The sequence below is a fragment of the Pavona decussata genome, unplaced genomic scaffold (assembly GCF_977016875.1).
Source record: "Pavona decussata unplaced genomic scaffold, jaPavDecu1.1 SCAFFOLD_91, whole genome shotgun sequence".
In the NCBI taxonomy this organism is placed as follows: Eukaryota; Metazoa; Cnidaria; class Anthozoa; order Scleractinia; family Agariciidae; genus Pavona; species Pavona decussata.
The window spans coordinates 1,279,614-1,303,023 of NW_028145508.1; the positions used below are offsets into that span (position 1 = coordinate 1,279,614).

The window sequence follows — 23,410 nt, forward strand, 5'->3', positions numbered from 1 at the left end:
GAAGAAAAAGGCACATGTTGTTTGTCAGTTGTTTACGCTCTGATGTTTGATTGACAACCGAAGGTGGGAATGGCCTGTCCAGGGAATTTCCTGTTTAAGCACGTCAAAAAAGCGCATGTACAAGAGACAGTTATGACTTGACAGTTATGACACAGCAGGCAGAGAAAAGACAGTTCTGGAAATTTTAAAAATAGTCACTTTAAACCTTGACAAGCTCACGGAATGTTAACGGCAACCGGTTTTACACTATTTTCGGTTTTCCTCGGTCTCGTTATTTTTGTGGCGTCGGAATTTTTTCGCGTTTGGAGGAATGGTCGTTCCAGATTTCACACCGCAAGGAGCCTTTTAATTCACTTTGTTCTCAATCGTGTTGTGCATCTTCTAGGAGTAAAAGCAAGATGGCAGTTGGAACGTGATACGTATAATTTTGCTCAAGTGCAAGAAGAATTCCTGTTGAACATCCTAAAGAAAAATTCAGGGACAGAATATGGAGAGAAGTTCAAGTTTAGGTTTGTAAAGAATCGCTTGGATTTTATCAGAACTCATCCAGTTACAAACTACAGTCACTACAAAAATTTTGTCGGTAAGTATTAGGGAGTAATACACGCAGTATTTATCATATTCCGTGAAAAAATTCTGTTAAAATGCACGAAAGCGACAGCTGAGGTTTCTGGACCCACATCCTTCGCATAACTGAAGAGGATGCCGGCTGTAAATTCTAAAGATCTTTGTTAGACCACAAATTGGCCATGGGGCAGTTTCGGTGAGTAAAACAGTGCTATTTTTGAGTCGTAAATGCATTCAAAAGCTATTTAAAAATGAGGCCCGGAGTGGACTGAAATTATCTTTCATACCACCCGCAGTTTGCTCCAAATTGGCCAAATATAATTGTGACCTAACTTGCATCACAAGGGATTGAATCAGCCCTTAATAAAGGGATAGTATCACTCTATTAGGTCTATTAGTAATACATTGACAAATGAAAAGACGCTATTCGGTTGATAGCAGCCTAGATATAATGTCCAAAATTCCATTAAAATACTGGCTATCAGAATGCAAAGAAACTATCCACGGATATTTTCGCCGGCAGATGACCAAAATAAAAATGGGTTCAAATTTGAAAACGTCGGGGCGACGTTTTCAATTTTCGCTGTCGTAACGCACTAAAAATCAATTGTACTATATTCTGGTTCAACCTTTCGTCTCAGTAGAATCACTATCAATATTTCTTTGTATAAGCGATTTAAAATTAATCAACACAGTGTTCAAAGTTTAAATTTAGTGAATATTTGCCCAAAATCATGATATCTCCCATGATACTGCCCCTTTAAAGGGGAAGTGTCATCAGTGGGTTTTTGACCTCTTTTGTTAAAAATGGTGAAATAGGACCTTCACTTAGCTACATAATAATTCTAGAACAACGAGGACCTACTCAGTCGCTGGCCAGAGGCACTAATCGATAGCTTTTATTACACTGGGACGATAATTTATAACAAAACTAGACAATTATTTTTTTTGTTTCTGATGAAAGACAAACATTTTTGGGTTTTGAAATGACATCAAATTCGCGTGATACTTCCCCTTTAAGATTGGCACTGGGGCTGAAGCACGCAGATCTTTCGAAGTTGCAAAAAACATATCATGGTACGTTCAAACATATTTTTACCTCACAGCTAAGGCTACCTTTTAACACCTTCTAGTCCCTTCTAGGGATATGAAAAGAAAATTCAGGATCGGCACATAAACGCTTCGTTACTCTTGCAAGCGTGTGTGTGAGAGAGAGGGAGCTTTAGAAGAGATTTTTTATAAGCTTCAACTGATCATCATCAAGATATACGTTGCTAGGAAGCAAATAATGGTAGTCGATCTTCCAGGGAAGTTGACCGTTATCTCAAATGAATTTTTTTTCAGAGAAGCAGTCATTGTATTCATTCTTCAGTGCCAGCTAGACACAACTAGACATTTTTAATTCCTGATCTGCTCTCCTGAGCTAAAAATATGAAGGGCTCTCACTTGTGTTTTATCGGCTTGTCATTGTCAGATAAGATTGCATGTGTCATTTAATTTTCCTTGTTGCACAATATCAAAACATCGTGATCTTGACAATTTTTTATTTAGCAAAGTAAACTTCCACAAGTCAGTGTATGACGAAGGATTTATTTTCGTCGGACTGAAGTCATTCAGGTGGGAAGAACCATCTTAAATAAGATACAAATACTCAGGATGTGCTTCAGTTCAAGGCTAAACCATCACCGTCACCACCATGATTACCCCAGAAACGAAGCTAATCACTGCTGAAACTATTTGAGTTTTTAAAATTAATAATTTGAAGTCGAATTTACCAGTGTTTCTCAGCTGCCGCTAAGAGTAACACGAGGAAATTCACGATGATCTTTGATCTACTGACAACTAATGAGTGCCATGTTCCCTCTAGTCCCTCAACTTATTTTTTTTAACAATTAACGCAGTTTCGTAAAAGAGTTTTATGAAACACACTGAACGACACTAAGGAATTTTAATACACACACAACTTCTTAAAATATGAGGAGCATTTTTCATTTAAAAGTGGGAAGGAGGAACTTAAAGGGGGAACACATACCGAGTGGGAAATGAATTGTTTTGTCGCCGTTGCGTGTTTTATTTACGAGCGATGTTTAAAAATACGTCAGGAATATAGCACCAACAAAGCTTTTAAGAATTTCATATCTATATATCTGAAGCTATAGAGATAAATTCTATCAAAACATAACCTCCGGCTTCTAAACAGATTGAAAGCCTGAATTTCTTTAGACAAACGATTAGAAATCTGGCATGCGGAAAATATTGACCAACATACAGCGTCCATTGCAGTGGTCTCATCGCTTAGGATTTCATCCACAAACTCAAAGAGTTTGTGGACCACCTTTTACCTGAATAATAAACAATACCACTGTAATGACGCTTTTATCTGAATGGTGTCAAGTTAGGATGGATTTTCACACACCGATAAAGTTAAAATTGACTTGTACTGCAAAATAAACAGTCCTGCTCAACATTACTGCTACATAGCTTTCCACACTTAAGGATTTTTATCCTCAATTTATCCTCAGACTCAAAAGTTAGAAGGTACCACCAGGTGCGGTATACTTGGTAAACAACAGCACAGAAACTGAATATTCTGAGTTTGCGCAAGCTCTCGAGGCAATACTTCAGAGATTTAGAATCGAGCTTACGGCAAACGTGAGATCTGCGTTTATGTTTTCTTGAAAAAGATTAATAGTACACAGATGAGAAAAGTGGAAAATAAATTCTGACCTTTGATGCTAACTTTAATTTGCTGAGAAACTGTAAACAGCGAGCTGCAAATATAGTATAAACATGGTCACGTGGTTATTCCTGCCGTTTGCCGTTCGCCGTAAACGTAAGTTTAAATCTCTCTGTACGTTGGACACGCATTGTAATTCCGGGACTACCGTGAGTAAAGAAGGGGAGGATATTTCCAGTTCAGTCTCTCTAATATTCAGCTATATCTTTTCTTCTTTCAAAAGAGAGAATCGCCAAGGGAGAGAAGAACATACTAACCAGCCAGGAGCCTTGGATGTTGGCGGTCACATCCGGGACAACAGGAAAGAGTTGTTTGATTCCAAAGACACGTGACAATTCCCGCGCTTTTGTTGAATTCGGATTCGCTGTCGGTGTCTATCATACCATATTTGGTGCTCTACCTCAGGTAAGACGATAACGAAACGAAAAAAGAAAAATTCGAAAGGAGATTTCCTCATTTTACTTTCCTCTAAGTGGAAAAACTATAACTATTACGAATTCCATTTAAAAATATCGAAACTAGGCAACAAAACCACATATCTGATAAAAGAACTGCCCATACTCAACAACGTTTATCACAAAAAGTAACCACCTTGTCGAGCATAATAAACAGCAACACAGGAAAGTACTGCTCAGAAGCTTTCATTTGAATGGTCGCACTTTAGGATTTCAACCACAGACTCAAAAGTTAGAACCACGTTGTACAGCATAATAAACAGTACCACTGCAAAGTATTGCCCAGTAAAGTTTATTTGAATGGTTGCATCTGGAATTCACCCACAGGCATAAACGGACTCTCCATTGTCAGTACCCAACAGTCCAACAACCAGAAACAAGTCGATTTATCTTAACGCCCTTTTCCTAGACTGATATATTTATTTGTTTATTAAGTTATTATTTATCAGTGAACATTTTACTGCTACAGGCAGACAACCTAGAGAAGTCCCTCAAGCTGTTTCACGCTCCTCAAATTAAGTACTCTGAAGGAGGTACTCCCATAGGACCTTCAACATTGGCCCCCTCCTTACAGCTCCATGCTCTCTCTACTCCTCGCGTACTTTTGGATGTCCAGTCCGAACCTGCGGGACTCTACATTCACATGTTGTTTGCATTGAGAGATAGGGACCTGGGCTCGATTTGGGGTAACTTTTCGTATTGGATTCACGGGGTGTTCGTCTTCCTGGAGGAAAACTGGGAACTAATGGTGGAAGACTTGGAGAAAGGAGAGGTTAATGCTGATCTTGAAATAACAGATCATGTTCGAAGGTAAGACGGTCAGTCTCGAGTGCCCTTTTAAAATGGTTTCAACTCGGAGCTCAGTATTCAATCAACACAACAAAACATAAACGTTTTGAAAAAGTAAACAATCTCTGCGATAAAGGGTTTTCTGTGGACTTGCCATTTCTGTGGTAACAAAGCCAAAATAATTCCGACTGGTCAATCATGTCAAACACAAATATAGCAATAAGCCAATCAGATCAGAAATCAAATCCACACATCCAATGTCAATTACAGGAAAACGGAAACCTGGGCAAAGATTCGGGAAACCATGCAACCAGTGACAAGCTATCTAAGCGCGCGAAAATGTGGTGGAACCGGTACCGGCGAAGGGCGGGAAAATGTGCAACCGGTACCGGCCAAACACGGGGAAATTTGCAACCGCTGTGGAGCGCGGGAAAATGTGCAACTGGTGTGAAGCGCGGGAAGATATGCAACCGGTGTCAGTGAAGCGCGGGAAAATGTGCAACCGATGCCAAGCTCCTGCCTAAGCGCGAGAAAATGTGCAACAACCGTGACTTAAGGTCATGTGATTCTGATGCTCCCTTCGTTGCGGGTTTTCCCACTGCACTAAAAGCAAGCCAACAATAACCCTATAATTTTGTCTTTCTTCCGTTTTTCACTTACAGTGAACTGAACAACCTGCTCAGCCCTGATAAACAGCGAGCGTATGAGCTCAGGTGTGAGTTTGAAAAAGGATTTGATGGAATCGCCAGGAGAATTTGGCCGAACCTTACACACGTGCATGGGGTGGTGACTGGTATGAAGAATTTCTTTACTACAATAATAAACACCTGCGTTTTGTACTCCATCAGGGATATTTTGGGGATAAACTCGAACCAACAGTAGTCTTCCATGACTTTTAATTGTAATTGAATTTTTTTTCATTTGCCACACGTAGGACATAGACGTTAGTGACAAAAACACAAAGCAAAAGAGGAAAATAATAATAGTAAGGAAAAGGAAACTGGGAAGATGAAGCTATCAAGCTTAAATATCAGAGAACTGGGTCCAGTTGTTCGACGCATGGTTAGCGCTAACTCGGGTTAAATACCATGACAACCTATAGGTTTTAATACCTCTTAACCAATGGTTAGCGCTAATCATGCTTCGAGCAACTCAGCCCAGGTCATAACAAGTTTGTTCGAGGAGGACCTACCTAATCTGGGGTAGTGGCCGGTTATCGAAGACACAACCTATCTCATGATCATTACGTACCCAGACAATTTTATTAGGTTTAAAATTTGAGTTGACACAAATATTCAGTTAGCGAGAGTCAACATTGCTAGATAAATAGGAAAAGTGACGTTTGAATCTCACTGTCATTTGTTACTACTGGATCAGTAGAGGGATGGCTTGTAATAAACATAAAGATACCATCTTTTGAGGTTGAGGAAGAAGGGAGAGAGACCACCATCTATTTTCCGACAGTCATCTACCATAAATTAAAAACTGTAAACAGTTATTACAAAATGAAGTGAAATCTTAAAGTAAGCTGGAGAGGTAGAACGAACGATTTCGGCGTTAAGAGAATCTTAAAACTTGAGTCTTTGATAAAAAACCGAAAATTGTGTGATATTAGTCTGGTAGAAAGGCAAACGGAAGGCGTGAGTGTTCCTTGTATAATGAGTATGGATTTGCATGGTTGCTTTAAAAAATAAGTTTACTTGCTAACTTGGAAGGTAGGGTACTTTTCTTTTATTTCATCCTTGATAATTTGTCTTCAAACTGATGAGTCTAGTTATGGACCTTCTTAAGTAGCTTAACACTAAATCCGTTTTTAATTGGAAATTAGGATCATCGGAGCTGTACGCCACCCAGTTGCGGAATCGTTATCTGAAAGGCGTCCCTCTCTGTTCCACCATCTATGGCGCCACTGAAGGATTAATGGGAGTTAATTTATGGCCGCTGGAGAAGACGCCATGTTATCTTCTGGTGCCTCGATCGATGTTCTTTGAATTCATACCACTGGAACACAGCCACGAAGAACAGCCAAAGGTACGAGGAAAAGCTTTATCGCTACAACACAGTATGATCCAAGATCATGAAGTTGGTCGTCGATTGGCCAATACTTATCGATGTCAGTTATCAACCATTTTCTTAGCTATCTACGCATGGAAACCAAAAGAAAGAAAGAAAGAAAGAAAGAAAGAAAGAAAGAAAGAAAGAAAGAAAGAAAGAAAGAAAGAAAGAAAGAAAGAAAGAAAGAAAGAAAGAAAGAAAGAAAGAAAGAAAGAAAGAACGAAATTCCGCCGAGGATTCAGAAGTTTATTTGTCCCAAGCTCGTGCCATAATGAACATAACTGATCTTTTTCCTGCCATTACCGAGCTTAAAATATGTTAAAATTTACCCTCCAACACGGTATTATGTCGCTTTATTCTCCCTGCATTTTTAGGTTTTTCTTCTTTTGTTTCGATAATAGTTACAAACCCAACCCTTTTTTTTCCTGAACTGTTGTTGTTTGGTGTTGATAACAGGTTTTGTCAACAAGTGGATTAACCATTAGTGCCTCAAATGCCCACTGCGAGTATTCGTACGAGCCACAAACGCCCTGCTGTTGAATATTCACATAAGATAATCACGATAATATTTTTATATTTTTATGGATTAGTCTGAACATAAAAATGCAGTTTTTACATTCCACCCACCTTGACACTTATTCATTACAATTGACAGACACTCTTTGGCGAAGAAGTTCAGATTGGCCTCCTGTATGAACTTGTAGTGACGACACTCAGCGGTCTCTGCCGATACAGGATCGGAGATGTGGTGAAGGTGGTCCGTTTTCACAACAGCTGCCCGGTAATCGAGTTCCAGTACAGGCAAGGTCAGCTTCTCAACATGCGCTCGGAGAAAACGAGTGAAACGATGATGTACGAGGCAATCACAACGGTGATGCGCAGAAAAGGCGAAAAGATTCAACTTGTGGATTACACATGCGCAGAGAGTATTTTGCTGGACTTTTTCCCCAGTTGTCGCGAAGCGATTGAAGAAACTGGCGCGAAGACCCATGTGGGAATCCACGCCGGACTTGGCGCTGGTGTCAAGCCATTTTACATGATTTTCCTAGAGGTGAGGGGATTGCGTCAAGATGCGGCTGAAACGGAATCACTTGCACAAGAGGTAAGCTGAGTTGCAGCTTATTTTAATTTCCATGTCCAAGGTGCGACTGTCCTATGTACCCGAAAGGGAATTTTGAACTCGATGAGCAGTGACCCAGTAGCCAAACTAAAGACGAAATTTACGGCTTTTACTATAGAACTGCTGAAACTAAAATTAAAGCTCTCAAAATTATTCGTTACCAATCTCGCGAGCCTCGGAACGAGGTTAAGATAAGATACAGATAAGATACTTTATTTAAATTTACGCTTAGCTTAATCAGCTAGTTTACAGGTAATCCACGGCTAAAAATTAGAAACTAAAAAATGAACAACAATTCTTGGTATAAAAACTGTAAAAGCTAAGAACTAAGAATCGGATGAAAAAACAAAATTCCGATAACAGTCAAAACTTAAGCGATCGGATTTTGCTCTTCACTTCATTAGTGCCGGCTTTAATTCTAATATCATTTGTTAGCTCGTTCCATATCTTTGCGGCAAAATATCTCCATTAGTCGTGTGAACGTTTGGCAGAGAAAGGATATAATCATGTCGAAGCTCTTCGAAGCTCATACTTGGTCGAGCGTAAGGTGATAAGATCTCTAATTGCAGGTGGAGCTTTGTCGGACAAATGCTTATCGCAACCTATTGGTTTGTTGTGGTTACTTTAATAAATTTTTGTATTTCCTCTTTAGTTGGACGAAGCCCTTTGTGAAGTAAACCCATTTTATCTCATCCGACGGGAAAATGGCGGCTGTATAGACAGGCTTAAGGTTCGCTTGGTTGAACCCGGCACGTTCCAACAGTTTCGTGAATTTCTCCTCAAAGCCACACCCACTGCCGTCAATCAACTGAAGATCCCGCGGAAGCTAACATCGAAAGAACAACTGATGTTCTTTATTGAAAGAACTGGTCTCAGAGGGCGCCTGAATAATTGACATCAGCATAAGGCGACGTCTCTGTTACTAGGGAATTGGGGTGGCTCATTTTCTGCGCCTTTAGTGCTTCGCGTCCAAGATCTGCAAACCGGTTTTCTGTTCCGCAGGAGGGCAAAGTTGAAACGGAACTTTCTCTGTCCTTTTTGCGTATTGTTTACTTTGGCTCTCACGTTGATATACAGAAACTGTTCACTACCAGTAGACACCGGACATATGCGAAAATCTTTAAATTATAGAAATATTTTTGGTAATGGCAACTCTCTGCAGGTCTAAAAGATTTGTTTTATTTATGCTTGTTTTATTTGCACTGCAGTTAACAAATGCAACGCAGGTTAAAACCAAATACTGTGTGGTCAAGGCTCAAACTGCTAACTTAACTTTATACTACTGCTTTGCACTGACTGTGATAGAGGAACGTACCAGTTAAAGTGGGTTAAAGAACTATTTATGTTTTGTGACATAAATACTCTTTATTTATTGCAGTAAGGAATTGTTTCAACCTTGTATCAATTACTAGTAGACACCGGACACATGCGAAAATCTCTAAATTATAGATATATTTTTGGTAATGGCATCTCTCTGCAGGCCTAAAAGATTTGTTTTATTTAGACTTGTTTTATTTGCACTGCAGTTAACAAATGCAACGCAGGTTAAAACCAAGTAACAAAGACTTTATACCACTGCTTTGCACTGACTGTGATGAAGGAACGTACTAGTTGAAGTGGGTTAAAAGAACTATTTATGTTTTGTGACATAAGTACCCTTTATTTATCGCTGTAAGGAATTCTTTCAACTTTGTATCAATTTTGACATAATACATCGAACATTGGGAAGAGTGTTTCATCCAATTTTTAACACCGAGAAGTCGGTTGAATAAACTTCAAAGTGTAGGATGAAACACTCTTTCGAGTGTTTGATATAGCTTCTCAAACCACTAATAACTTTTGGAGAAATTCAAAGCAAAAGTTCACCAAATTTTATGATAATTAAGATCACATCTCCAAGCCTCCTTCACGGTAGTGATTTTCTGTTTCTCTTCATGAATTATTAATGAGTTTGAGAAGTTTATTTAGAGACTTTGCTAAGTAAGCGAGTATTTACTTCAAAACCATTGGACTACAAGTATTTACACACGGGCAAAGGCTGATAAAAGGCCAGCGCTTGGCCATTTGAAGATATTTTGCGTTAGTCACCAGTCCCAAATATTATAAACATGTTATATTTAAAAAAAATCCTACACTGAAGTTTCGTGTAACTTAATAAGCGACTTTTTATACTTCAAATAAGTATTTATTATTATGCAAAGAAACTTTCTTGCCTCTGAAACCAAACCCCGAGTGACAGATAATAAATAAACAAGCATTTTTTCCTAATCCTAACAATTTCTTATAATTCTTCATTTTCTGTCGTTACTTTATCTTCCTTCGTTTCTTTTTCATCTTTCTTTTTCCCTTCGTTCTCTTCTGAGGCCGATTGCGTCAATTCTGATAGCCATGACGTCACGAATGAGCGTGCGCTGTTGATAGCGCCACCTGCAACATGAAAACGAGGCAGAAAAATTAAGAGCGACTCTTTCTAAAATCCTCACATTCAATTTTCGTCTGGAAATAGATTTCGCTGATCGGTCAACTTCTCTTGGCAAGTAGGTAACAAATGTGAAATACGTTATCAGCGAAATCTATTTCTAGATGTAAATTGAATATGAGGATCTTAGAGAGAGTCGCTCTTAAGGGCGCGTGTTCCAGGCACATTCCAGTAGACCAGCATGGCAGCATCTCTTCCAGATTATCTATTTTCCCTGTTCTCTCCAACCTGTAGCTTCCATTTAATTTTATTAGAATTGTGGTATTGTTCGGATCGTTCATCTACTGTTTCGTGAGCCACAAACAGACCTCGTTTAGAAAGCATGGCCCTCTGCACACTGTTCTAATACTCTAGCCACTGATTACTTCATTGTGCGCTTTTTCAAAGCAGTATGCAGCACGTGTGTCACAGACAAACCTAGAAAATGGTCTAACTTTGCACAAGTCTCCCACTAGCTCAGTGGTTATGGCGATTCCCATCGCAGGAGTAAGACCTTTTTTGGCCCAAGAACGCGACCTGATGAATATTACACCTTTCTTTATTGATCATATATCGATTTATTTGTTGTTGTTGTTTTTTTTTTCGTATTTTCACTCGTGTGTCGTACAACCAAAGCCAATGGTCATCACTCTGACTAATTACAAAAAACACAAACAGCAATCGGAAGTGAAAGAGTCAAGTTTGAGAAAACGCGTGTGACAACGAAGTTAGTTTAGAGAAAGACGCCATCTTCATCATGTCTCGAGTATAGGACAAAGTTGGGTTTGGGAGTAACTTGGTTGTGGTTTAACTGCTAATTGTAGAAGTCCTGCAAGTTTTATTTTAGTCAATTACAAGATTAGTAAAGCAGAGCCAAACCGAACGCGAATTTCTTTCGACGATTAATTGAAAACCGCTTTATTGTTAGATTTGCTAATTGAACTAGAAAAACAGAACACAACCCCAGCGCTGAAGGCCTTCCTCAAACTCTCGACTTACCTACTGCCTTCCCTGTGTCGGCCACAGCCTGCCCAATCCTGCGGCCTCTTTCTGACTTGGTGGCTACATCTTGCATAACACTAAACAACAGAGAAATGCACTTTCGTTATAAAGATCAAAATCAAATCAGGCTACTACGAATGCTGCACAAGGCTCGCTGGGCATTAGCTGAGTGGTTGTCTAGCACAAACCCCATTTACAACAGATACTACGAAAAAGTCTAGTTAACCAAGAAAAGGTTCAAGAGACTATGTTACGGCTATTTTAGCTGACCTTCGAAAAGACAGTTTGCATCAATGTAAACCTAACACTGATGCACAAGCGTCTTTGTCTGTCATGATGGAAACGGATTATAACTCAAAAAATTACCACAACTTTTCTCTCTTCGACAATTCAGGTAATTTCCTCTTCCTTGTGTCCTAAGATTATTCTAGCAAAGGTCCTTCAACATTTAGCACAGTCAAAAACTACTAAAAATGCCATAGCTAAAACCTGTCTAAGAACAGGCGAAAACGGTGTGCAAGGCGAGGTAGATGTATGGATGCTACCGCAGTTACCACTTACTTCGAGAGTCGTATCTTTAAATCGGATAGTCCCATCTGCCCTTGAAATGGATGCCTGTAAACAAACAAACAAACAAACAAACAAAAAGTTTAGAACATTCTGAGTCCTTAATTGTAAATCTTTTAAGACAACAATTTTTAAAATGTCACATGATTACCCGGCATGTACGTCATCAATCCCAGCATGCTCTTTCCCTCGCCACACTTGATAGTTGGTGGTTTGTTTCCAGACCTCCACAAACCGTTCATTGTAGTTTGCCATACCTTCACCATCTACAACAACAACAAACGAGTTATTCCTCTACACAGATAGATGTACTTTGCTGTCAGTAACACTGCATCTCACGGACTTTCTCGCGAGATGGCTGTTAGAACTGTTTTTTGTTCTTTTGTATCAAGGCATCAAACAGGCTAAAAATCGTAGTTGATAAATGTTCGGGCCAAGGATACGCGTTCCAACAATTCCACCATTTTTTTTTTATAATAAACCTTACAAACCTGTGTGCTGAATCGTGGACAGTAAGGACATCAGATACATTTTAAACTGTGCTCGAATCCACTCATCACTACCGTCCCAGCCTGATAAAGCCAAAAATAAAACAAGTAAATTACATACAGTCGAACCCTTGTTAAGCGGCCAGTTATCAAAGTCCCGAAACTATTGTCAGTTTCGTGCTGTAAATAAAACCTCTGTTAAACGGCCACCCCTATAAAGCGGCCGCGGCCATCTTTTGGCCGTCCCGATGAGGGTGCACCTCTTGTTTTAATTATGTAATGTTCAAAACACGAGCAGCAGTGTTTTATCGGGATTTAAAACCACGAGGCGCAGCTGACTGGTTTTAGACCCGATAAAACACGTGTTGCGAGTTTTTTGAACGGCTTCAAAAACATTCCTGGCAAAGCGTGTGTCAAGAGAGTTCATAGCAATGATGCTATTGTGAACGTTGGAAATTAGCCTATGAGAAAAACATTAAACACTACTGCACGTGATGTTTTATCGACCATTTGATAGGTCAATGGGCTTATGAATTATTAATGAGTTTTTTTAAAAAAATAAATAAGTAAATTATTTTATTATAAATTATTATTCGACTTTAAAATAAGTTAAACGTCAAGAAAAACGGCATGAACTATTCCGTCTAAACACTTCAAAAACAATATCGTTTTCCCATACGGCTTCAAGGTCAGAAAACCCCCCAGGTTCCACCAGCGATCATTTCAAACCGCGTCGGCGTACATGTAATTAAACGCCTGCTAACAATAGTATAGTTTACGGAATTGCAACACTTATAGTAGAAAGACTACTAAAAAAAACTGCTGAGCGGAGTTTAACTAACCTGCTTCCTGTTCACCTTTTTCAACATAATCGTTGACATGATGAATAAGATAGTCTGCGAACCTCAAGTCAGCGGTTGATAACGAAAGCTGATCGTTTAGTTCAGGATCATGAATCTCTACAGTGTCATTCACAAGCTGTTAGAGAGAATAAAAGTACTTCAGCATGAATTTTCAGTCTTCAACTATTTCAACACTCAAACAACAACATCGACAATCATTTTCAGTAAGTTTTCAACAAAAGACGTTTACGTTTACGTGAAAAACAATAAAGACTAGATTTGTGGTTCATGAATTTTTATGATTTTCGAAAAAAAAATTTTGTCAGCATGAACTTAGAGTTTTCGACTATTCTAAACAACAGCAGCAAGCGTGGGATACATCCGATTTGTGCCTAGCACGGGAAAAATAACTTCTGCCCGATGGGAAAACATGAGATTGGTGTCATGCGTTGGAAAACGTGTGGCCAGTGCCAAGGGTGGGAAGCCTGTGGTGGTAAGCGCGAAAAAAATGTGCAATCTGTGTCAAGCGCGGGAAAAGATGCAGTTGCTGTCAAGGGCGGGAAAGAAGCAACTGGTGCCAAGCTTGAGAAAGCACGCAACTGGGCCAAGCGCGGGAAAATACTCAACCGGTGCCAAGCACGGGAAAACAGGCAACCGGTTCCAAGCGCGGGAAAGCACACAACTGGGGTCAAGCCCGGGAAAACAAGTAACCGATGCAAAGCGCGGGAAAGCACACAACCGGTGCCAAACACAGGAAACAAGTAATCGATGCAAAGCGCGGGAAAACGTGCAACCGGTGCCAAGGGCAGCTAAAATGTAAACCAGTCACCAGCATGGAAAAACATGCAACTGGTGCTAAGCGCGGGAAAACCAGTAACTAGTGCCAGGCGTAAGAAAAAACGTCACCGGTGCCAAGCAGGGAGATGTACGACTAATGTACAGGCGTATTTCCACTGTTGCGTAAACTTTAGGTGCGTGAGCTGTGAGGGTGTAAATGTAACTGGTTTTACGTTCGTAAACAAAATTGAAGACGATGCGTGAGCGTTTGAGTGAACGTATATAGTTGAACAGTGATGGACCTTTTACGTTTATGCAAACCAAAGTGGTAATTTTTATCGCGCGGGGACATAAATTTAACCAGCTTTACCCAAAATGAGGGAAGAGATACAAAATGCTTGCGTACGAGGAAATTTCTTCAGTTAATCATTAAAAGCAAGCCATTTAGTATTCTTCGCTTATTTCGCTGATGCACGCACCCAGTTAAATTGACAACCACACGCATGAAAAAAATACTGGTAAAACATTGAATAAGGTTTTGAAGTATGAAGTCACGTTTGTCTTTATAATAATAATAATAATAATAATAATAATAATAATAATAATAATAATAATAATAATAATAATAATAATAATAATAATTTATTACTTATTCAGCGCAAATATCTATATGAATATATTCAAATGCGCCTTACAAGTTACATTAAAATAATAATAAAATAATAAAACTAATATAATAAAACTATCCAATCCATTTCAAATATATAAGCTAAAAATTACACAGAGTCAAAAATGTAAAATTCTAAAAATAACAAGCATACGCTTTCCTAGAAAGATGAGTTTTCACTAAGGACTTAAAAACGTCCATTGTCTTAGCATTTCTAATGTCATTTGGGAGACCGTTCCACAGTCCCGGAGACGCAACTTGAAATGCTCTGTCTCCCAATGTTTTTTTTTGTTTTTGTAGCATTATAAGGTTATAATGGTAGCTGTGACGATGATCTTAAATTATAATTAAACTTTCAGTAGTTATCGAGAGAGCTAGTCGTGTTTGGAATATTTTGCGCATGAGGCAGTGATCGCCACCTCACCAACTATTTTTAAATTTACTGCCCTTTAGGCTGTTGCTCGCTTAGTTTCCAGCTCATGTTAAGCGCCTGTAATGATTATTTTGACGTGTATAGTTATTTATTTATATGATGACTTGTTCCATGATTATTGCATCTAATTGTTTTAAAGGTCTTTCTGGCGTCAGCGAAAGCTATTCAGTAGTGTAATAAACTAAGAAATAAGTGCGCTCTAAAAACATCAATTGTCAGTTAAAATTTACACCCCCTTAACAAAATACTTTGAACTTCCCATACTTACATCAACTAAAACATCTGATAATCCCTTTTGTCGTTTAAACAAATAATTTGATGCTCCAATAACAAAGCTACGAACGTGAGGGCTCTTTAACACCTCCATTTGTTGTAGTGATAAATAAGGATGAAATATGGAGTTCTGTAAGAAAAAGATGACACATGTTGGTTCAGTTAACGTGCACAATGGTTGAAAGACTCCACACAAGCTCAACGAGTTAACAAGACATTGCACCCACTAAAATGTCTTACGAGATGCTGCTATTCTCTGTGACAGAGGAAAACTGTTGTTCCTGGTTTCATGTTGTTTGTTCAAATTGTTTTCTTGTTTGTTTTAATCCTTCAACCAAACTACAATCAACATAGGAGTTATTGAATCCAAGAAAGTGTTAGAATGATTTACCAACAGAAACTAAAATCTGCAGAAAAATTAGAAAAAATGTTGACATTTGTTAAAACGGTTATCGCCTGTATTATTTTACTTAGTCTACAGTCTATTTCTTACATCTTGTTCATCTCTTCTAAAGCACTAATCAACATAGACACAGGGGACTTGATAAAAATGATAAAAATTTCAAGATGATGACTTGCTTACCTTTGTAAAAATTGATAACGGGAATCCAAAAATATCCACTGATAATTGTTCACATTCATGTACATGTAGCGGACGAAAACTATCCTGTAAAATATGAATCATTTTTTAGAAATATCTGTTGTTATGAAATGATAAATAACGATTTAATTTTGTTTTATCACTCAATAACTAAAAAGTGTCAGTGGTGAAAATTAAGAGTGCTTTTACATCCAGGAGTCACAAAGACAGCCTTGATGAATAAGTGAATGAACATCGCAGTAATGTACCCGACTTAAGTAGTTTTGAAAAGAGAAGCCTGAAAAAAACAATTCAGGCTTGAACGGGATTCGAACCATGACCTCTGCGATGCCGTTGTTGTGTTCTACCAACTGAGCTATCAAGCCAACTGGGAGCTGGTCACATTGTGAGTTCGTAAAATACACGTGAAGGATGAATAAATAAATGTAAATATATGAAATATATATTTGAATTGCGGATGAAGGATTTTAATCTATTTAAAAATAGAAGAAAGATCCTCGCAGTTATTTCTGCAACTTAAGCAGTCGCGAAAAGAAAGCCTGAAAAAAATTCAGGCTTGAACGGGATTTGAACTCATGACCTCTGTGATGCTGGTGCAGTGCTCTACCGATTGAGCTATCAAGCCAACTGGGAACTGGTCATATTGTGAATTCTTAACACATGTATACCCATAGAGGTGAACTGATCATGGAAGTGGAATATACAAGACAGTCTTACATAGGGTTCCTCACAAAACTAGCATCTGATCTTAGGTCAACCACACACTGGCAGGGTGGGTGGTCACAGTGGGATGGGGGAGCATCATTACATTAATTTCTTCCACAGTGGTGTACACTCCAACATTGGAGATAGGACAACCATTCAGTAGCCTACTAGCTGATGCTCTTGGTCAGGGTTTTTGGGCAAGTCTCTTGGTGGCAGAACTGCTGAAGGCTTCTAAATGGTTAGCCTCACAGGGAAACCATTTAGGGCGTGCAAACCACATGAAGGTTTCAAACTCATTATTAATTCATAAGCCCATTGACCTACCAAATGGTCAATAAAACGTCACGTGCAGTGGTTTTAAAACCCGATAAAACCTCCTCCTTATTAATATGCGGTGTTTAATGTTTTTCTCGTATGCTAATTTCCAACGATCACAAAAGCATCATTGTTATGAACTCTCTAGACACACGCTTTTCCAGGAATGTTTTTGAAGCCGTTCAAAAAACTTGCAGGAACGTGTTTTATCGGGTCTAAAACCACTCGGCTGCACCTCGTGGTTTTAAATCCTGATAAAACACTGCTGCTCGTGTTTTAAACATTACATAACAGTCAACACACTTGTGATAGCCTTTGCAGTGCCTTTGGTCTCCCTCAGTCAGACTTATGTTCCTCCCACTCTGCAGATTGGTAAGCAACCAATGGCGCTGACCAAAGTACAAAATCAATATAAATGTTCAATAAAATAACAAAATTTCCATGCATACATTTTCAGACTTGTCCAGTTCATTCTCCCTTGGGGCAGCATACACCAGACCACTTTGAATCATTTCTAGTATTAAAACAAATCAGAATGTTATTGTAAAATGCTGTTTATGAGCCATTTGATATCTCGACAGTTTAACTAAGTTGGTTAGTAAATGCAACTTGATCTTTTCCTTTTGCTGACATATTTTAACCTAATCTCAAACATGAGGAGCAATGCTTTGCAAGCTCTTCAAACAGTAAAGACCCAGCTTGGAGCCAGCTCTTTCTCAAAAGTGCTGATAGTTTAGCGGGTCTAAGAAGCACGATTTCAAACCTGTCTTTATCTGTTGGTAGTAGATTTAGTAGCAGTTAAAAGTGATGGGGAGGTGCGAAGGATATCTTTGGGTTTGAAATTCACAATCTCTGGAATTTTTTGGTAAGTAAATTTTGCCTGTACAGTGAAACCCGGCTTTGCGGACACCCGCTTAATACGGACACTCGTTATAAAGGACAGTTTTCTTGGGTCACGCTCCATACTTTTTCCTTAAAATTAATCTGTTTAATAAGGACACTCTGTAAAACGGAAACTTTTTCTGGTCCCAATGGTGTCCGTAATAACGGGGTTTGACTGTATTTTTTTGGGTAGTTTCATTTTACCAGGGATTTTTTTGGGTATTCAAAAAAAATATTTCAAAAAAAAAAAAAAAATATGGGAAGGTTCACAGTAAAAAATTGTTGGGTAAGTTAAGCAGACATTTAGCTACAAAAAGCAGACACAAACAATCCATTTTTACTGTTGTTCTTTGTTTGTCCATTAATCTTTTCTGAGTGTTTTTACAGTTCGAAAATCCAGAATGGGATTTTTATGGGTTTATAAATTTTGATTCAGGGAATTTTTGGGGGTTTGCTTCAATTTATGACCTTATTCACACCTCCCTGTCATTTTTAACCCAGGGTACCCCCTGGGGGGCTGGGGGTACTCAAGCAAGTTTTATATATGCCAAGGTTCCGCCTCAAGGTCCAAACTCTAACCCTTATAAATATGTACCATTTTATGCCTTCCATAGAAAATGGTGTCATTCCCTTTCACATACCTACAGTAGAAACACTCTACCTTTTTCATTGGGTCTATTCATGATATTTTGAAAGGCCCTTTTAAATACCTAAATCAGAGTTTTCTCTACCCTTTTCTTTACTTCAGCTTGTGAAATCCATACCCTTTTAGATACCTCCTAAGGAGGTATTTAAAAGGTACCCCTTTTGGGCAGAGCCTCCCTGTATAGTCCATTATACATGTAGGGAGTACCTCCCCCCCCCCTCCCCCCTCCACTGGGATTGTTGCAACTACTAGTGAAATGATATTTTATGGACCACTTTTAATATCAGAAGAAAAGACGTACTTGGAAATAGAGAGATTAGCGACAGAAGCTGCATACAAAGACTGCCAACTGGGAAGCCATGAAATATCACCTTACAAAAAATAGAAAAATGGTTAGCAAGATCTACTGTAAAAGAAAAAAATATGTGGTGTTTAAATCAGTAAACTAACGTGACCAAGTAAGCTGTGAGTCTCCCTGGTGAGTAAAATGCAAGTGGTATGGAAATACAAGGGGAACTTCAATAATTCCTCTCAAAGAAACCCAACATGAATATTTTCATGTAATAAAAATGTGACTTTCTGTTGAAGTAACTGTTAGTAGTCATTTATGTATCATAAAATTAATAAAATAAAGAACAATGTAAATATTACCTTTTTCTCTAAAAGAAGTAGTTTAAAAAGAACTAAAATCTGAAAAACAAGAAAGCATGCAAAGTGAGCTCCTTTGTCTGGATAATAATCATTAGTTAGACTTGCTAAAAGTCATTCACTCCTGCCTAACCTACAGGTATACCCTAAGATTACACTGTACCCTAAAGTATACATGTTTAAGTAATTTTATCATTCACATACTCACCCTATGTCTAAACTTTCTAATTAATTCAACCATGGAAAGACCTGTAAAGTAAAATATTTAGCGAATAAAGTTTGATACAGATCCAGAATCATGTAACTTTATTTCAACTGGTGTATGAGTCAAAACAAAAATGGCAGTGCATCATGAGTAAAAAGGAGACTAATAAATATCGCTACACTCACATACAAGGTGGAGGCAGAGCTGTAATTAAGGGCCATAACCCATAACAACTGCTATGCCTAAATTAACCCCAAAATGCATCTTGATGGTGGAATGTTAACTTTACTCAGAGGACAACAAGATTGTTACAGGTGTGAAGATCAATGCAACATTACATAGTTTGTAAAACCTTAATGATAGTCCTAAGGGAGAGGCGGAATGTCAGCACTGACAGGGGGGAAGAGGTCAGCCCTGAGAGGGGAGGAGAAGCTGTCTGAATTTCCTTTCTCAGTGGTTTGCACCTCTTTGTACACTGTACCTTTTCCACGGCAAACTATGTGGCCGTATCATCCAGTATTGCAAATAATTCTGATCATTTTCTCTCAGTTCCCACCACTTTCAAACTCCTAGTCCATGCCCTCTCTTCTCTCACCTTCTGCAGACCTCCACTCCTTCTAATCCCGGGTTTTTCCTACCTGTTACTCTCCCTTGGTTACACAGATACTTAGGGCTGGGGAAGGTCTGTCGTTCTTGTAGTTAAATTACATTAAAAAATTTATTTTCTCATTCATTTGACAACTCACCAACAAACAACAAGGACTCTTCCATCAGACTTGGCGACAGGGACATGTTCAAACTTTTATACAATTCCTACGAAGAAAAGAAAGAACAAGTCAGAAATGTTACTCTGTAAATAATACTCTACCTGTCAAGTAAGACTCACCTCCAAAATTCCTGTTTTTGAAAAGTCCTTTTCTTCAAAATACACCCTTGTGGCAACTTGAAGTTTTTCTTTTAAATATCCATAAAGGGGCTGTTGGATTAAGAATAAAACATATGATGTAAATTGTCTGTTAGAAGTAAATTTAAAAAATTAGGCACTTTTGAGCCAAATAAAAAACAGCCTTAAATTTAACATACACTGTAAGATGGCTATGCTTTCTGCCTTTCAAAAGGTCTAACAAGCACACTTTCCAGAGGACAGTTTATACCCTGAGGTTATAATAATTTTACTGAACCCTTTAAGTCTTAGTAGTGACTATAGCACCTAATTTCTCCTCACCGGGAGCCCACTGACTTGTTTGACGTAAGATTTCAAATTTTGATATCTTACATCAAACAAGACAGTAATCAGTCAAAATCAGGTAGAGAATCACTCACCAGACAGCAGAGGATGCAAACACTCTTCTGTACAGTACTTCTTGTAACATCATCCTTCTTATTTTTCAGATCCTGTTATTGTTAACATATATTCACAGGTGTTAGCTTTACAAGTTGTATATACAATGTACATGTACCGTACCTTAAAAGGGCTGAATCACTCCCCACCCTCTCACCCCTCTACGCTGTCATGCCAATAGAACATTGCATGACCATTGCTTCTAGAAGGATTTTTGTTTGATTTCTGTTCTAGACATTGCTGAACTACTTGGAGGTTTTGTAAGATAGTACACTAATACCGTATCTGCCTGAAACTAATTTGTGATTGAACGACGTATTATTTTAAGTTTTCCTTTTGCAAGAACAATGATTATTGTAACAATTGCCCACTAGTTTTTGCATTAGCCTTAAGTTCATGCAGCCTAAATTAGTTCATTCTGCTTATTCCATTTATTAAATTTGTTTTAAATATCATTAAATCTATCAAGTGATCAACGGTTTGTGAAATTGTGGGTTATACAGTGCCCTATCGGAGCCAAGTTAAAGCACCAGCTGAGGTAGTGTAACACCATAGCTTCATACTCTCCTTTAAATCTTTTCGTGTTTGAGACTCCCCTGGAATTACCAATCACTACTGTGGAGGGGGGACGTTAATGGCCATTTTCTAAAACTACACAACATTTTTCAAGTCAGACAACATGAAATTCAGAAATCATCACATACCTTGCTGTCTATTTGCTTGAAACATGATATTCCAAACACAGTGGATTGTGAGTTGTGTTTGGTAAGAGTTGTGCTGAGACTTGGCAAATGAAAGAGGGTTGTGTCTAAAAAAATGTAATGAACAAAATGGACTAACTTTTTTTATGTTGGACACTAAATACTATAACCCATAATGCTACCCAAAATGTCCCTGAACACTAATGCTGTGATAAATGGAAAGCCATTCTTCCATTTACTGGTGATGTTTCATCCATTCCTTCCCTCCCCCTCTCCCAACATACATGTATACTGAGGAAGGGGGGGGGGGGGGCATGCACTTGTAGACTCCCACTTGTTATAATTTATTCACCAGAGGGCATTCAGGTATATAATCAGCAATGGGAGATACAAATTAGGCAAAGTTGTTAGACCCCAAAAGACCTGTAATAGGCTAAAAGTGTACCTGAAAAAGTCCAGCAACTGAGAATGCAACCCAAAAGGTCATTTGTTCTCCACATAAACACTTAAATTATCTACAAAAGACCCTGGCAAAATCTTTCCCCCCAAAAAAAGTTTGCCAAAAATTTCTCACCAGAAAATGGAAAGATTTCTGCACAGCTCCATACATTATTTATACGTGCACCACTCTCACACTAACCGTCTTCCAAAATCAGGGAGTATGAATAGAGTTTGAGTTGCAAAATGTATACATAAATGTGGAAATCAAGCCCCCAATAAGTCCATAATCACTCAAAAAAGGTCTTCACACCTCCCTCTCGCTAATATACCTAGGAGGCCTTCCATGGGATTCATTTGTTAGCTTGATTACCTCCTTCAAGGGCAGATATACTTATAAAAGTTGTAAAGTTGCCAATTAGATACTTCCCTCTGAGAAGGAGTTGGAAGGATGCGTACTAACATCCAAGATAAATTTTTTTTTCATATGTTGATGGAAATTAAATTATGTGGGGAGCAGGTATGGCAAGGTAGTGAGAGCACTCGCCTCCCACGAATGTGGCCCGAGTACAATTCCTGGACTCAGCATCATGTGTCGGTTGAGTTTGTTTTTGGTTCTCGTCCTTGCTCCCAGAGGTTTCTCTTTGGTTACTCTGGTTTTCCCCTCTCCTCAAAAACCAACACTTCTAAATTCCAATTCGATCTGGAAAGTGTCCCCAATAAGTACTCTGTGCTAAATACAATGAATAAATAAACTTAAATAAAGTGATTTATTTATTTTATTATTTATTATGGCATTGTATGAGGCAGTTAAAAATAAAGCTTAGTACCTTGCTCGCAATTATGTGCCCCATCGGGTAATGCCAAAAATGGCAGAAAACGCCATTCCCTTGGAAGCGAAGTGTTTTGAGAGTTTCCAAACGGCGGATATGAAAACTCAACCTGGATGGGCAAAAATTAACCGAGCAGACAATCAAGTAAGAACTTAAATCAATAATTAATTTTACAAGAAACTGATGCAAGGAATACAAAATATTTACGATGTGAACTATAAATACTAAGTGACAGTATTACTGGTGCTTTAAATTTGAAAACAAAATTGCAGTAGCCCAAATTTTAGCACGTACAAAGCGAACAAAGTTGTTTTAACTCTACTAAAAAATTTGTGCTTAATATTCATCCTAAATTCTTAATTATCCGGACGGGGCGAAGTTTCTCACCTCTGATCCCCGCTGGTGATGGAATCCCACCACTACAATATGCAGAATGACCCGCTCGGCATCTTCACAGTCCATGTTGCACTTCAGATGGTCTCCATCTGTTGAGAATGTGTTTCCACTTCAACAAATTTTCCACAAAAAATCAGAATAAACATTCCCTCACACATCCGCCATTTTGAACTATAATCACATTGAAGGACTGGGGACAAGTTTCAACTAGTTCCCAGTTCGTTCTCCGTTGTTTTATTCCAGTCGCCAGACCCTGGAACGCACGAAGGGGTGGTCAGCTAAAGTTTTCTGTTGGAAGGCAGCAGGGGGGAGGGGGGTGGGGTGAGTCTAAAACGAAAGTCTTACCTTTGACCACAACAATACCCTTTTTAAATATGAATGACAAAATAAAATATATGACATTGTTGGGTTCATTTGAATCTGGACTGCAAGCTAGAGCAAATGGATGCAAATCAGTATTAAAACTTG

The 23,410-nt window shown here is 38.6% G+C and overlaps 2 protein-coding genes across 2 annotated transcripts; one reads left to right on the forward strand and one right to left on the reverse strand.

Annotated features, from left to right (window-relative positions):
• Positions 1–156: 156 nt before the first annotated feature.
• On the forward strand, positions 157–8,996 carry LOC146474132 (uncharacterized). Its single transcript, XM_085117400.1, has 7 exons — positions 157–583; positions 3,528–3,709; positions 4,229–4,569; positions 5,211–5,341; positions 6,377–6,579; positions 7,259–7,705; positions 8,376–8,996. Exons 1-7 carry the CDS (start codon positions 223–225, stop codon positions 8,616–8,618), a joined length of 1,908 nt encoding a protein of 635 aa, XP_084973526.1. The 5' UTR covers positions 157–222; the 3' UTR covers positions 8,619–8,996.
• On the reverse strand, positions 8,881–23,142 carry LOC146474133 (late secretory pathway protein AVL9 homolog). The gene is made up of 18 exons (XM_085117401.1): positions 22,934–23,142; positions 22,544–22,655; positions 21,279–21,382; positions 20,556–20,627; positions 20,119–20,208; positions 19,979–20,045; positions 19,236–19,276; positions 19,031–19,069; positions 18,681–18,750; positions 17,301–17,365; positions 15,814–15,897; positions 15,226–15,360; positions 13,081–13,216; positions 12,242–12,322; positions 11,902–12,016; positions 11,745–11,798; positions 11,181–11,260; positions 8,881–10,150 (listed from the first exon to the last, which is right to left on the reverse strand). The coding sequence occupies exons 1-18, from the start codon at positions 23,006–23,008 to the stop codon at positions 10,005–10,007; spliced, it is 1,566 nt and encodes a 521-aa protein (XP_084973527.1). The 5' UTR covers positions 23,009–23,142; the 3' UTR covers positions 8,881–10,004.
• Between the last annotated feature and the right edge of the window lie 268 nt (positions 23,143–23,410).

Excerpts from the sequence above, each read along its gene's own strand:
- LOC146474132 (XM_085117400.1), top strand. The coding sequence starts at position 223 with ATGTTAACGGCAACCGGTTTTACACTATTTTCGGTTTTCCTCGGTCTC. Across the intron at positions 5,342-6,376 it reads CGTGCATGGGGTGGTGACTG|GATCATCGGAGCTGTACGCC; the intron begins GTATGAAGAATT and ends ATTGGAAATTAG. Across the intron at positions 7,706-8,375 it reads CGGAATCACTTGCACAAGAG|TTGGACGAAGCCCTTTGTGA; the intron begins GTAAGCTGAGTT and ends TTTCCTCTTTAG.
- LOC146474133 (XM_085117401.1), bottom strand. The coding sequence starts at position 23,008 with ATGGACTGTGAAGATGCCGAGCGGGTCATTCTGCATATTGTAGTGGTG. Across the intron at positions 18,751-19,030 it reads TACTTCTTTTAGAGAAAAAG|GTGATATTTCATGGCTTCCC; the intron begins GTAATATTTACA and ends ATTTTTTGTAAG. Across the intron at positions 11,799-11,901 it reads ATTGATGACGTACATGCCGG|GCATCCATTTCAAGGGCAGA; the intron begins GTAATCATGTGA and ends GTTTGTTTACAG.